This window comes from Schistocerca gregaria, chromosome 4 (assembly GCF_023897955.1).
Source record: "Schistocerca gregaria isolate iqSchGreg1 chromosome 4, iqSchGreg1.2, whole genome shotgun sequence".
Classification (NCBI taxonomy): domain Eukaryota; kingdom Metazoa; phylum Arthropoda; class Insecta; order Orthoptera; family Acrididae; genus Schistocerca; species Schistocerca gregaria.
Genome location: NC_064923.1, coordinates 415,813,183 through 415,828,260, shown reverse-complemented (window position 1 = coordinate 415,828,260; position 15,078 = coordinate 415,813,183). Strand labels below are relative to the sequence as shown.

General features: G+C 39.4%; 1 protein-coding gene across 2 annotated transcripts in view; it reads right to left on the bottom strand.

Annotated features, from left to right (window-relative positions):
- Positions 1–257: 257 nt before the first annotated feature.
- Positions 258–15,078, bottom strand: part of LOC126366006 (putative glycerol kinase 5) — a 296,780-nt gene continuing 281,959 nt past the window's right edge. For both annotated transcript variants that reach the window (XM_050008851.1, XM_050008852.1), the window contains one exon: positions 258–1,964. In XM_050008851.1, the coding sequence (XP_049864808.1) occupies positions 1,804–1,964 (161 nt within the window). In that variant the 3' untranslated portion in view covers positions 258–1,803. The remainder of the gene's footprint in view (positions 1,965–15,078) is intronic.

Below are 15,078 nucleotides of genomic sequence, written 5' to 3'. Positions count from 1 at the left end.
CCCATTTCCTTCTTCCAGAAAGCGGGTGCCATCCTAATACATTTTAGTATCCTATTCTCCTGGTATGTTCCCACTTTTCAATTTTTTTAGACTGTCTCCTGCAAAATGAAGAATTAGGCAAGAATGAAATATAAAATTTAAGGTTTAAATAAGCTTTTACAATGACAGATTACAATAACAAATGATAAAACAAAGCAAATACAGATATTTTTTTTATTCTGTAAACAAGTATAACAATATCAAAGAACAAAGATGTATAAACAAGAAAAATACTGTCTTATTTTTATTAACAACAACAACAATAATGAGCAATACGGTATTAAGAAACCAACTCCAGTTGCTTGAAAAATTCATTAGCCAGTTACAATGTTTCACATTTCCGTTTATGCAGTTATACTGACAGCTGAATTTTCTTTCGTCTCAACAAAACATTTTAAGACAAAACTCAATTATGTTAATGTCAAGGCATAAACAAATTCAGCCATTGCTGTACCCATGAAGAATGAAACATTGTTAGTGCTTAATAAATCGTTCATCAAAATTTTACCGTCACACATGTGAATCAGGATAAACACAGTAATGAGCAAAATTGAAAAATCTTAATTTGACTCAATTAAAACATCCAAAAGCCCCATAAATATTATGGGGCATATTCAACAAGGCATATAAAATATTCGACAATTGTGAATCTTGTCTAGCACACATTTGCACTCACATATGCAGAAATTAACAATGACAAAAATGGATACTCCAAAGTGAACAAACATATGTAACAAAAAGTGTGTCACAGTTAAACAAATACATGAAATACTCTTCTTGTGAACGAAAATCAAACAGGTAATATTGACATTAAACAATCATTACTAATTCTTGCTCTAAGTAAGTAGACATAGTTAAAATATGGTCCAGGTCGAACTGTAAATATAAAACATCAGGCTAAAAACAATAAAGTTATACTTATCATTTTCAGTTTATCACTGGTACTTGGACTATTTAATCATCTTTTGGGCTTCAACAGAAAATATGTATGACACAATACTACTTCACTCTGTTTATTTAAGCTTACTAAAAGACTATTTTCATTTCGAGAGTCTTTTGCTTAATGTAAAAGGGACAAATATAAGAAAAATAATTCCGTTCTCATACTTGAAGATATATGACACTATAACTCACATGTTTATGAGGTAAACAACCAGGAAAATGCATGAGGGAACACATGGTGTACAGTGTCATTTGATTACATCTTTCCTTTCACAGTTGCTGACCAGAATTCACTGTGTTTTTAGATTATGTATATTCCTACAAGCAGGAGATTTTGAACCAGTCATGTAATAAGAAGTATACCACTATACAAAGCATGTGGAGATTACAGTACTATCAGAGCAGCAGGAGGTGTTCCTTTCCTTTAAAAGCTCCCTATCTGATAACCAACAGCATTTAATGATTTATTTACACAAACAAAATATAAATGATTTGAGTGGACTGTGTAAATCTCATAATTGGCATAATATTTTTAAGATTTTCAGTACCAGCAAATTCATTAATTTGGTTTGTACTGTACTAACCTCCACAAAATTCATCAAAGTGTGTCACATAAAATATAAAATACCAGACCTCCAGACGATTATTAGTGTAGAAAAATAGTTTGTTTTTTACATAATATTTTAAAACTATTCAATCTGCATTATCAAAAATAATTCGCATCTTCATGGCAGTGTAAAATTATTCAGTCTGAGTTACATGTCACCTGAAAGTTATAATGTGGGAAGCACAACATATTGCAGATGGACAAAATATCACAGCCTATTTATTACTCGGTAATGGATACCAATCTAAGAAACGTTCCATAGCATCTCTCCAGCGAGCTAAAGTGCTTTCATATCTTCGTTGCACTTCTTGCCTTGGCTCGAAAACATCTCTGACTTTCCTAAGTTTGCACAGGTCATTCTTTGACTTCCATACACCTAAAACACAAACACACAAAATTTGCCCTTTCAGTAGTTTAACAAACAAACAAAATTCGAAAAGCAAGTTGCACCAAAAACATTGCACTATGAGCGACACAGAGATAAAACAGTCCTGGTTAAAATGGGACAAATGAAGAATTTGATATCATGTTCAATAGGTCATTTAAAATCATTCGTTGCATCATACTGAACAGATGGCAAAATATTTTTCATGAGATGCTTACTCTCATTTAAACCAGGTATCAGCAAACACAGAAATATGACAAGCCCTAACTTCACCATATTAAACTATTCAACATATGCCATCTACATGCAAATCACTCTTATACAGGGCAAGCAAGTTCCTTCTTGAGCCCATCTGACAGGAAAACTGAAATGAACACAGATAAACTCTCACAACACTCATCATAAGACAGACAACATCCACAAAACTTAGATTATGGATTAAAGAGATAAAGTACATCAACTATTCTGGAATAAAATATTAAAATTTGTTTCTGAAAAGGAAAGAGAAAAGAAATGAAATATACGGCAGGATAAGAGACAGGGGCTGATAACCACCCTCAATCAATCAGCTTAAAATCACAAAGTTTGCCCTTTTTTTTATGAACACAAGTCAATCATCAAGCTCAAAATCAGCAAGGCAAGCAAGAATATTGAAATATTCCTCAAGAAACCAATATTACAGATACAAAAGCTTAACAAATCACTCATGGTCACACACGTCAGAGGGTCAAATAATAGTATCACAAGAAGAAATTCTGCAGATATTAAGCTCTCACAAAATTTAATGAGAGGCACCTATCTAGTAGCATGAAGCATTCCATTTCCTCCTGATGATGGGAGTGATGCATTATGGTGTTGTTTTCACAAGGATTGTTAGGTGTCCAGATCCCTGATTGGGCAGCTACTGGCCAGTTCCAAACATATGTGGCAGATATTGTACACAGTGTGGAGATAAGAGAAATCACAAATAAGTCTGATCTTATAATGAAAATTTGCAACTGGTCCACGTGGGATAGAATTATACCAAACACAAAGAAAATAAATGTCATGAATTTCAGTTTGAAGAAGGAAAATGACAATGTCAAATGAAGTTGAACTGGTACTTATACAGATTGTGTAGCAAACACAAGGGTTCTAGAAACAAATACTAATTGTCAGTTGAAGTATTGTGAATACATAAACATACTTGTGAACACATTAATATTCTTAGTTTCTTGTCATCAGTGTTAATAGCCAGTGCCTCTCAGATACATACTATTCATAAGTAGCTAACATACAATTCTTAGCTATGGAATTCTTTTTGGAGGAACAAATGCATAAAATATTAAAATGTTTTCAAATTACATTAAATCATAAGAATAGTAACCAAAACAGTCATTAGGCTCATTCCAAACTTCTGCTAAAAACTTTTGAGAGTTTAACTACATCACATAAATATGGTAATGGAAAGCTTTCCTACATGAGACCTTTCACAAGCTTATCCCATTCTATCTGGGACAGGGCCACCTGTGCAAGTAACCATGTAATATACCAGCCCTGCTGCAATTTCTGTGCAACATCTTACATGAAATACATTTCTCTGGGTAACACATTTAAGAGATTAACACTGAATGTTTACAGGTTAATGTAAGAACAAGATAAGCCACAGCAAATATGAAATGCTGCTACATTAATAACCAGTGTAACCACCAGAATGCTGAATGCAAGCATGCAAACGTGTGTGCATGCATTGTGTTGTACAGGTGCTGGATGCCATTTTGTGGAATGGAGTTCCATGTTTGCCACACTTAGTCAGTCAATACAGGGGCAGCTAACACTATTTGTGGATGATGCTGGAGTTGCCATCCAATTATGTCACGTGTGTTCTGAATTGGAGACAAATCTGGGGATCAAGCTGTTCAAGACAACATGTTGAAACTCGGTAGGGCATGTTGGGTTGCACAGCGGCATGTGGGGAAACATTATTCTGTTGGGAAACACCCCTCTGGAATGATGTTCATGAGTGGCACACAACAGGTTAAAAGACCAGATTGACATAGAAATTTGCTGTCATGGTGAGTGGCGTAACTACGAGAGTTCTCCTGCTGTCATACAAAATTACACCCCTGACCATAACTCAACATGTAGGTCCAAAATGTCTAGCATGCAGACAGGCTGGTTGCAGGCCTTCAGCTAGCCTCCTCCTAACCAACACATAGCCATCACTGGCACCAAGGCCGAACCAGCTTTTGTCGGAAAACACAACAGATCCCCATTCTGCCTTACGCCATTGAAGTTCCAGGTAGTGGTTTTAGGCCAATGGAATGCACGCTACAGGACATCTAGCTCAGAGCTGTCCTTGTGTCCTTGAAGTAACCTATTAGTAAGAGTTCGTTGCATCAGCATGGTGCCAACTACTACTCAGATTGCTGCTGCAGATGCAGTACAATGCACCAGAGTCATACACCATACATGATGCCCTTCCCTTTCGGTAGTGCCCTGTGGTTGTCCGGATCTCTGTGTTCTTGCGACTGTATATTCCTCTGACCGCCACTGCCAGCAATCATGGCTACATTTCTGCCAAGACTCTCTGCATTATCACAGAAGGAACATCCAGCTTCTGACAGCCCTATTACACAACCTCATTCAGACTCAGTGAGGTGTTGATCATGGTGTCTTTGTTGCATTACAGGTAACTCACCAGTCCAGTCTCAAAGGTAACTAATGGTGTTGACTATTGCAGTATGTATTTAAAGTCAACCTGATTTGCATCCTCATAGTGGTGCTACTAGCACCCCTCCTATGTGAGAAGTGTAAAATTTAAATAGACATCATCTTTCAGATAAACTTTTGTTTATGTCGCACAACTCCTCCTTGGTATGGAGATTCTTTTCTTCCATCAGTGTATATAGATGGGAGTTGCCCTGCAACAAATCCTTCATTCCCAAATCTTTCTGGCCTTGATCTCTGCTAGACCCCTGCCCTATTCCTTCCCCACCCTGTCTGAGGACCCTGACTTCACTCATCCTGCACCCAAACCCTATTCCCTTTTGTCACTCCAACCAATCAATTCCTCTACATAATGATCACTGCACACTGTATGAACTTACCTGTGGTAGTGCACCGGCCACCTCCCTCTGAACCATCAAACACTGGTTCTGTTTTCTCCCTCCCAATCCAACTTCTTTGCTCACTCACCCTGTCCACCAAACGTGACCCCTAGCTCCATACAAGCTGCGTTACTGCAGTCCTTGTCCAGAGTGTTCAGTCGACATAGCATAGCCTTACAGGTAGTATGCATGAATGTGTGTACTCTACCGTAAAAAAGGATTGGTTCAAACACTAGCAAAGTTTTCAGTTTCTCTGTGTGCATGTTAACAACTAAAAGTCTCTACTATTTGGTGAATTGTTACCTTTATTCATGTAAGTACAGTATTTCTATCAGTTAGTTTTCCACATAAAAAAAACTCTCATCATTACTGTGAAATCAGACCTGTTGGTGAGTGTGAAATAAGATCTAAACTGAACTTAAAGTTTCACGAGAGGACTAAACATAAAACTCGAAAGAGCATTTTCTATCAAGAAATAATATTATACATTGAATTTCCAAAGGATATTAAAAAAATTACTAAAACAAACTTATTTAAAAAGTCAGCTGAAAACTACTTGTTAAGCACATATCCTATACAGTGAAAGTTACTTAGGTAACACAGTTTAAGGTTTTTTTTTTTTTTTGGGGGGGGGGGGGGGGCAAATAAGTAAGTAATAACGAAGCACTCCTATAGTTTTACAAAACAGTTTTGCTCTATTTCTTTCTCTTTTTTCTGGAAAATGTTACACTAAATCTCTTCAAAGTATTATACTAACATCTTATCCTGTTTCTATCGACAACATCTCACTCATAACAGAGGGACACTGACTAGGCTTTATAGGCAAAAAATGGATAGTTGCATTGAATGAAACTGGAATGGAAGATCTTCGTCAAGGTCATGATTTAGTTAATAGTGTGTACAAAGTGTGTGTAGCAGATGCAGTGATTGGTATTCAGAAATAGTAAACAGTGAAGAACTAGTTATTTCTTTAATGAAATAATGTGCATATACCACATACAGTGACTGTGGTTGAGAAATGAACGAACAAAGTACTACTAGCATTTTTACATGCACTCTTTTTAATGCCCATCCAGGCATCCTGCTTTAGGTTTTCTGTAGTTTCCCAAAGTTACTTCAGCCAAAAGCCAGGATGGTACCTACTATTAGGCTACATGATCTATACTAATGAAACTACACCAGTAAATATGTAAATGCCTTTATATATTAAGTACATTTTTCATTCTTACACCAGCTGGTGTGGCCGAGCGGTTCTAGGCGCTTCAGTCTGGAACCGCGCGACCACTACGGTCACAGGTTCGAATCCTGCACTGGGCATGGATGTGTGTGATGTCCTTAGGTTAGTTAGGTTTAAGTAGTTCTAAGTTCTAGGGGACTGATGACCTCAGATGTTAAGTCCCATAGTGCTCAGAGTCATTTGAACCTTTTTTTTTTTTTTTCATTCTTACAATATAAGCCATGACATTTCCAATATCCTTGTAAAAGTGCCCCATGGATAAATAAAACAACTACAACTAATACTACTACTGCTGCTGCTGCTGACTACTCAGTTATCCAAAACTTGCAGACATTAGGTGAAGATGGGTTGAAAAGTGCTCATCTTGCTTGATGGCATCCAAGATGTGCTCAATATGATTAAAGGTGTGTGATCTTTGTGGAGTGGGGAGCAGGGGCAGAGTGGTAGGAGCAAGGGCACACAAGTGCATGTGAAGTTTCCTTTGTAACAATGTTATGAGAAAGAATATTGCTACTCACCTTATAGCAGAGATGTTGAGTCACAGATAGGCACAACAAAAAGACTCTCTCTCTCTCTCTCTCTCTCTCTCTCTCTCTCTCTCTCTCTCTCTCTCTCTCTCTCTCTCACGCAAACGCAACTCACACTCAAGACTTCAGTCTCAGGCAACTGAAACTACACTGCAAGCAGCAGCACCAGTGCATGATGGGAGCGGTGACTAGGTGGGTGTAAGGAGGAGACTGGGGCGGGAAGGGGAAGGGATGGTATGGTTGGGGTGGCAAACAGTGAAGTGCTGCAGGTTAGGCGGAGGGCAGGGGAGAGGGAAGCAGTGGAAAAGGAGAGAAATAAAAAGACTGGGCGAGGTGGTGGAATGATGGCTGTGTGGTGCTGGAATGGGAACAGGGAAGGGGCAGGATGGGTGAGGACAGTAACTAACAAAGGTTGAGGCCAGGAGGATTATGGGATCGTAGGATGTACTCCATGGACAGTCCCAACCTCCGCAATTCAGAAAAGCTGGTGTCAGTGTGTACCATAATCTCAATTGAAAACACTGTGTGAGGAGTTTTCAGACTTGTTTTTGGAAGTTATAGGGTGTGCTATGAAATTTTCTGCCCAAAGTTATTTGAAACCCACAGCTTGGCCTTGGGTTTGTCGTGCACATCCTATTTCTATTGCCCTGAAAGAATAAGTGAAAGCAGAATTAGACAGTTTTCAATCTCTAGGGGTGGTGCAATCTGTTATGGCTAGTGAAATGTCATCTCTGCTGGTTGTAGTTCAGAAGCCATCAGAGAAACTTCACCTCTATTGCAACTTCACTACTATGTCAACAAGCAGTCTATCATGGATACTTATCCTCTCCCATTTCAGGAAGAACTGTTGGCACAAATATCAGGTGGCCAATATGTTTCTAAAATTGAGCTGTCTGAAGCCTATCTGCAGGTTCCTGTGGACCAAGAGTCTCAGCAAGTTGGTCTCTATCAGTATTTGAGCCTTCCTATCTGGAGTGGCTAGTGCCCCTGCTATTTTCCAATGATTTTAGAGCAACTGACTATGCTCATCACAGATTGCATTAATTAACTGGATGATAAAGTTGTCATAGGCTCCTCCACAGCCGATAACTTGAAAAATTTGTGCACTTTGTTTTCTGTCTTACAGTCCGCAGGCTGATGGTGTATCCTCACAAAATCTCAGTTCCTTTTAAGCTTCTGTTGTTTATTTGGGGTTCACAGTCTCCCAGGATGGGGTGAACTCTCTACCAGACCACATCTCCACTGTTACATCTACACCTTGCCCCTCATCCATGAAGGAGCTTCAGGCCTCCTTTGGGAAGATAGCCTACTACCATAAATTTCTGCCTGGAGCAGCCACATTACCCCACCCGTTATGTGCCTTGTTACACCAGAATGTACCAGTTTTTGCTGGGGCCTGAACTACAAAAGTTCTTATCAAATGTTGAAATCCAAACTAGTACTGGCCCCTTGTTTAGATATGTGTTCTCCTGACCAGCTCATAGTTCTGGTGACATGCCTCTCAGTATAGCTTCGGCATGGTCCTAGTGCACTGATATGCTGACAGCTCTGAATGACCTGTCGCTTTTGCCTCTATATCTGTGACTCTGGAGCAGCAGCGATACACTCATATAGAAAAAGGGCTTTTGCCATAGTCTACACTCTCCAGAAATTTCATGTTCTTTGTATGGCTCCAAGTTTCACCTTATCACTGGCAATAAGCCCTTGGTTTCCTTTTTTTAACCCTCACACTTCCTTGCCTAACATGGCAGCACATTGCCTACAATACTGGCCACTGTTCTTGTCTCACTACAAGTTTGAAATCCATTTTCAACCTATGTCTAAACATGCCAATGCAAATGCCTTGTCCCACCTGCCTGTGGATCTGATCCTAATTTTGATAGTAAAGAATTGCTTTGCTTTCATCTCGATATTGAAATGAAGGCCACAGTCAACGGTTTACCAATTATAAGCTCTTTCATAACAGGCTGCCGTCACTGTCGACCTGGTTTTCCGCCAGGCACTTTAGTTTGTTCAACAGGGCTGTCCAGATAAACCACTGGGTTGGGCTTTGGACACACTATCTTTCCTTACGGTATCATCTCTGTTTTTGATGGTGTTTCGCTGTCGTCTACAGAAGACCTCCCTCCCAGATAGTCATTCCCATCACATTACAGCACACAGTTCTATGCTGTCTCCACCAGGGCCACTGGGGAGTTTCAAGCACTGAACTGTTAGCTGGGAGACATGTGTTTTGGCCAAGGATTGACAGCAAAATTGTCTGTTTTGTCACAGCTTGTGAGCAGTGTTCCCCACAACAAGCAGCTCCGAGGATGTCTCTGACCCCTGATCCACTCCACACCAGCCATGGGAACGCATTCATGTAGATTTTGCCGGTCCCTTATTGAATTGCTATTGCCTCTTGGTTATAAATGCATTTCACATTTTCCTTACTTTCTCAGGTGTGTGCTGATATCAGTTGACGTCACAATCCAACTACTTTTGAGGGTTTTTCTATTGAGTGGTTACCTTTTACCTTAGTTTCCAATAATGTACACCAGTTCATTTCTCACACCTTCCAATTTTTTTGTTTCTGTCACGTCATTCCTCATGTTATGGCTCTGTCATTCCACCCTCAGTCAACTGGTAAAGTGGAACAGCTAGTGCATACACTCAAGTCCCAAATGAATAAGTTTGTTGTTGAGTCTTCATGCAACTGCTGTGGTTGGGCTCATTTGGCCTCTTCATTCAAGTATCACCAGTGTGGGCCTGAGAGTTTGTTCACCGGCCTTAGTGGACACTGACTACTATTGTCCACCACCATGGACACCATTTATGTGACATCCATATGGCCAATGGACTGGTGGCATGCCACTTTGCTCAGTTGCACTCCTGCTCGCTACGAGAAGCTACCAGTTCAAGGGTGTCGTGCGCCCCCCCCCCCCCCCCCTCCCTCTCCTGAAGCCTGCCCAACTGCCCTCTGCTTCAATCTCATTCTTGCTTGCGGTAGAGACACCCCTGTCCCATTAGCTGCCTCCTCTATGGCAACAGCCTGAGGTTCAATCTTCCTGGCACTGCACACCAGTCTATCTCTGGCCTCGGATCCATTGCCATCTTATCTGGGACCTTCCTGCTGATGATGATGATGCAGAGATGTCAATGGCACCCTCCTCCCGGGTGCTGATGCTGGGCACCGCATACGCCCTCTGCACCTCGTCCCGTCTTTGCTGACGGAACTGGGTTCCGGCACTTTGGATTTGATGGATTTGTCTCTCATAGGCCCACCGGCATCTCCTCCATCACCTGGGCACACTATTCACGTGACAGAGAGGAAAGAAAGAGATTAGCTTTTAACATCCCATCGACAATGTGGTCATTAGAGACAGAGCTCAAGCTCAGGTTAGGGAAGAATGAGGAAGGAAATCGGTCATGCCCTTTCAAAGAAATCATCACCGCATTTGCCTGAAGTGATGTAGGGAAATCACGGAAATACCTAAATGTGGATGGCTGAATGCGGGTTTGAACCGTCATCCTCCCGACAGAGCCCAGTGTGCTAACCACTACACCACCTGGTTCGGTACAAGGCAGAGGTGTGCTCTATCCTGCTACTAGTGCATGTGAGTGTAAGAGTATGTCGCCGTGCATATGCTCTTGAAAATCAACCACCAACTGTATCAGTGCAGGCCAGCAATTAGATGCTGTAGGAAGCACGCACATGGCATGGTTTCCACCATGCTGCCTACTGGTGACTTGTGCCTATGTACACACAGAGTAGCACTGACAAGTCTCACTGTGTTCTTTTAGTCTGGACCACTTACACATCATTTGTTCTGTGTATCACTTACGTTGACACTTCAGTATGATTCTTTTGACTTGTTACGTGTGGAGTAATGATAGCAGGGTGTATATGTGGACGACGAAAAAAATTCCCGAATTTTTCCCGGAGTTCCCGGTTAAAAGTACACTTCCTCCCAGGTGAAAATACACTTTTTCTGTGTTAAGTGAGAGTATACTTTTCCTCGAAATAGTAAAACTCACGTCTTTTGAATGGTTACAATTTTACACACTAGCGTAGAATTTCCTGTCAACTCAGGGAACAAAACACATTTTGGGAAGATGTTTGACGTGCAGCAACATGTACACTTCATATTTTTGTATTACAAAGGTATAATTTTGAATTCCACCAAACATCGCATGTTACTTTCTGAAGCATTGAAATCGAAATTGCGATGCGCTTTTGTAAGCCAGTTGTAGCTCACGTCACATGATCTTGCCGGCCGACAACAGTGGATATTCAGAACATAGGATACGTGATGTGAACAGCCAATAGCAACATCACTGTTAAGAAGTGCAAACACACAAATAGGAAAAGTTAATGGTTTAAATTAATATACATAGTGTTGCTACAAGAAAAAAAAAGCTTTCACATGTAATGTTGCCCCTTTTTGCACATGTTATACTTTAAGATACATCACGCTAATGTGTCACTTTAATTTTTAAGAACAACATAAATGTCAGATCTTCTGGGCTCAAAATTATTCTAAATCATCATACTCAAAGAGCTGATTTTTAAATGAGAGTCCAATGTTCTGTGATGTAAGGAATTCATTGAGCATTCTCACACATAGTTCATCTTGCGCAAAAGGAAATTTACTATGAAAGCAATGCTTTTCAAACTACTATTCACAATATTTTCCCAGACCTGTTAGAAATAGGTTCGTTTCAGCAGTTACCAGAGAGTGCCAGATAACAAGCATCACCATGCTTGCGCAGCTACAATGACGCAGGAAGCCCATATTTTTGTACATATAAAACATTAAAAGATCTTACATAATGTCATAAAAGAAACAAGACATAAGAGGATACTCCAAGAGCAAGGGAATTTTGTGAACTCTGCTAAAATGCATAATTGGCTTAAAGTGCACATTTATATGTCCAGATTTTGATGTAAATTTTTTTGAAGTACCAGTACTGTATTATTTCATGTTTGTATCTTCATCATGGCATAATGCTATACATGCTAGAAGATGAAAACATGCACCTGAAATGCAGCAAGCAGTTGAAACTAGCCAATAGTGTGCAATTAAATGCTCCATTTCAAATAAATTGGCTGGCTCAGCGGAAAAGATTAATTAAAGCCAAATTTCTTTGGCAAATCGACAAAAATAACTTCATTGTTCTGTTTGACTGTCAGAAAGGGGAATTAAATAAAATCTGAAACTAATATCATATTTTACCCTTCCGTAATTATGTGAATGTATGTTAATTCACTTGATAGCTTCTGGCCACAGAAATCCATTTTGTTTTCATTTCACATGAGAGCAATAAACGAAAAGGAAACAGCAAAATCACTAAACGTAAACACAGCTCACATGAGACTACCCACCTCCCCATTACAACTGTGTATCAGCTGGGGATTGACGATATTTACGAACTGGGGCAATACCAGATAGTGGCACCACTCCTCCCTCGAGCATTTGAGGTAGGAGGCCAAAAATTTTAAAAATCGACTTTTCAAAAATATGTCCATTTTGCAGTGCACATCTTTCTGAAGAGTCTGATATGTAAAACGTATGTGTTTGAGGAAATGTAAGACATGTTATTTGGTCTTAAATATGCCAAAGTGCAGTGTCATGACTCTTCACACAGCATTCTTCTATCACACGTCACTGTATTTCGCTATGTCGAACTCAAACGTGTAACATTTTGTAATGGGTGCCATGCAACTATATTCAGAACACTGGAAATTAAAATATCCTGTGGTGCCTCTCCTGCTCCCAGTCAGTCAGCTTGACAACCTGCTCCTGTATATATATATATAAAAAAAAAAAATAAAAAAAAAAAATAAAAAAAAACACACACACACAAATATTGGATGGGATTATTTGTAACTGGGAGAACAGGAACTCTTCACAAAATTTGTACTCTTTATGCCTGTTAGCTAATAACTTAATGTTTTGTGTGACATGAAATTAAATATACGATACATAAAACCAGTAAAGACGATATACGAGCAAGACAGTACACATTAATTCAGTCTTTAAGTCCTAGCACTGCTTTTCTCACTAACCTCAGAACAGCTTTATGTGGCGTACTTTCCTTTTGGGAAAGGATCCATTAGCTCATCAAAGTTCGTCAAAGGTTTTGCTACATGAAAAAATCAAATGTCATTGTCTAATACTGAAAAAGCTATTAAGACAAATAGTACCCAAGACTGGTGCACTCTTTTGATTTGGCACATTTCCTTGGCAACTTGGTCTTATTTTTGTTTTTTTCTCCTCTTTTTCATGTTTTATTGCTGCAGTATTATTTTGCAGTAGTGAGATACAGTAATATCCTTTGTTAGAGTATTGGTTCTTACCAGTCAATGTTACAAAAATTTAAAATTCCAGGAATTCTAAAAAATTCCCAGAATTCTAAAAAATTCATGGGTTTTTCCCAGTTTTCTCCCAGATGAAAAAATTCCTGGGTTTTCCTGGATCTCTCAGTTGTCCCGGGTTGTATACACCCTGTGATGGTCTTATTTCCATTACTGTTCGGAGGTTTATGAATAAAGTCACATTGTGTTACTTGGATTGATTTTGTGTATTACTTGGTCACACAACATACGTCGCAGTCATCATCTTCATGCTGTACTTGTACAAAACTAATTTCCAGAAGCAATCAGTGCAGCCAGAGCACTATCTATCCAGTCCCTGTGGTTTACAGTATTTTTATTAGACTTTCTTTAGGGCACATTTTTCTGAAAGATGGAGCTGTCAAGTAACTGTGGACACAACTGCAACAACCAGTGGAGAACAATAATGGCAGCTTTAACAGAACAAACAGTAACAGCCATAATAAGTTTGGACTTTTCTATTAAAATCTAAGAAGTTCATTAAGTAAGGAAAACGAGCTTTCATATCACTAAGGAAAATGAAAAATCTGAAACTCTCTAGGTGTCTCATAGAGAACAATATTTGGACATTACCGTAATTTAGCAGATGCACACAAGTGGATACATGTTAGTATCATATTACAGAAGGCATAATAAAGATTCAGAAACAAGGAGCATGACTGAGGGAGAAAGGGGAAAACTATTAATATTTGAAAGAAGAGTAATGAGGAAGATATTGGGACCAGTTTTAGATAACAGAGAATGGAGGAAGAGGAAAAACGAGGAAATCTACCTTCTGATGTGACATTCAATTATCCTACAGAAGATAAAGAGCAATAGAATACAATGGGTGGGTCATGTAGCCTGTATGCCAGATGGAAGACAGGCAAAGATGGCACTAGTGAGGAAACCAAACACCAAATGCCCCATTGGACGACCAAGGCAGTGCTGGGTGAGCAACCTGGCAAAGGACCTAGCAGCCCTGGGAACTGAAGACACCTGGAGGAAATGGGCACGAAACAAGAAGGAATGGAGGCACTTTGTGGAAGCAGTGCATGGTCTGCAGGGCCTGTGATCGCTGAATATCTCTCTATCTATCTATCATAATAAAGACTGTAACAGGTATAAGTGCACATATTTCTAATGATGACTGAGGACAGTGTACTGAACAACATTACATCAGTATTTATGTAATTTGCAATCTAATAATTAAAGCCATTATAAGTTGTATGTTTTTAGGTTGGTTGGTACCTCCAAATACATGTGGCAAGAGTGAGTCATTAATGCTTATTTTCCCTTTGGCTGCAAGTCAGGTGTTGAAGTGTGGATGCAAAATGATTAGTCTATACTGACAGGCATAATATACTTAGCTGTACAGTACAACCGTGCAGAAAACATCATGTCAAACTTTGTGTCGTGTTTGTGGGCAAACTGTTCGACACAGAGAAATAATGACCGACATACTTATGTATGTGCACATTATGGTACCACATATAAAAATATCTGCACTTATGCCCATTATATGTTGTACAAGAAATGGGGGAGCAGTTACATACACAAAGAATGCAAAAAAGTCTCAGGCCACAGATATAGGTGAGTGTCACATTCAACAGTTCTTTGTACATCAGTAATAGATTTGGAAACATTCAAGATATCAATTCTGGCAGATTATAGGCCCCAATAAGATGAGCACATTAGAGGATAACGTTTTCGACTAAGAAAAGGAAATTGGAGCTACACATAAGGGTTAAGGAAGAGAAAGGGGCAGTCCTTGAGGAAAATGTATCCTACATAAATTTTAATTTCTATGTTGTTATAGTAAAGAAAAAAAATTAACAACCCTTCCTTGTGGTGTACTTTCCAGTCTTATATTCATCTGCTATATTTCACTACTGAT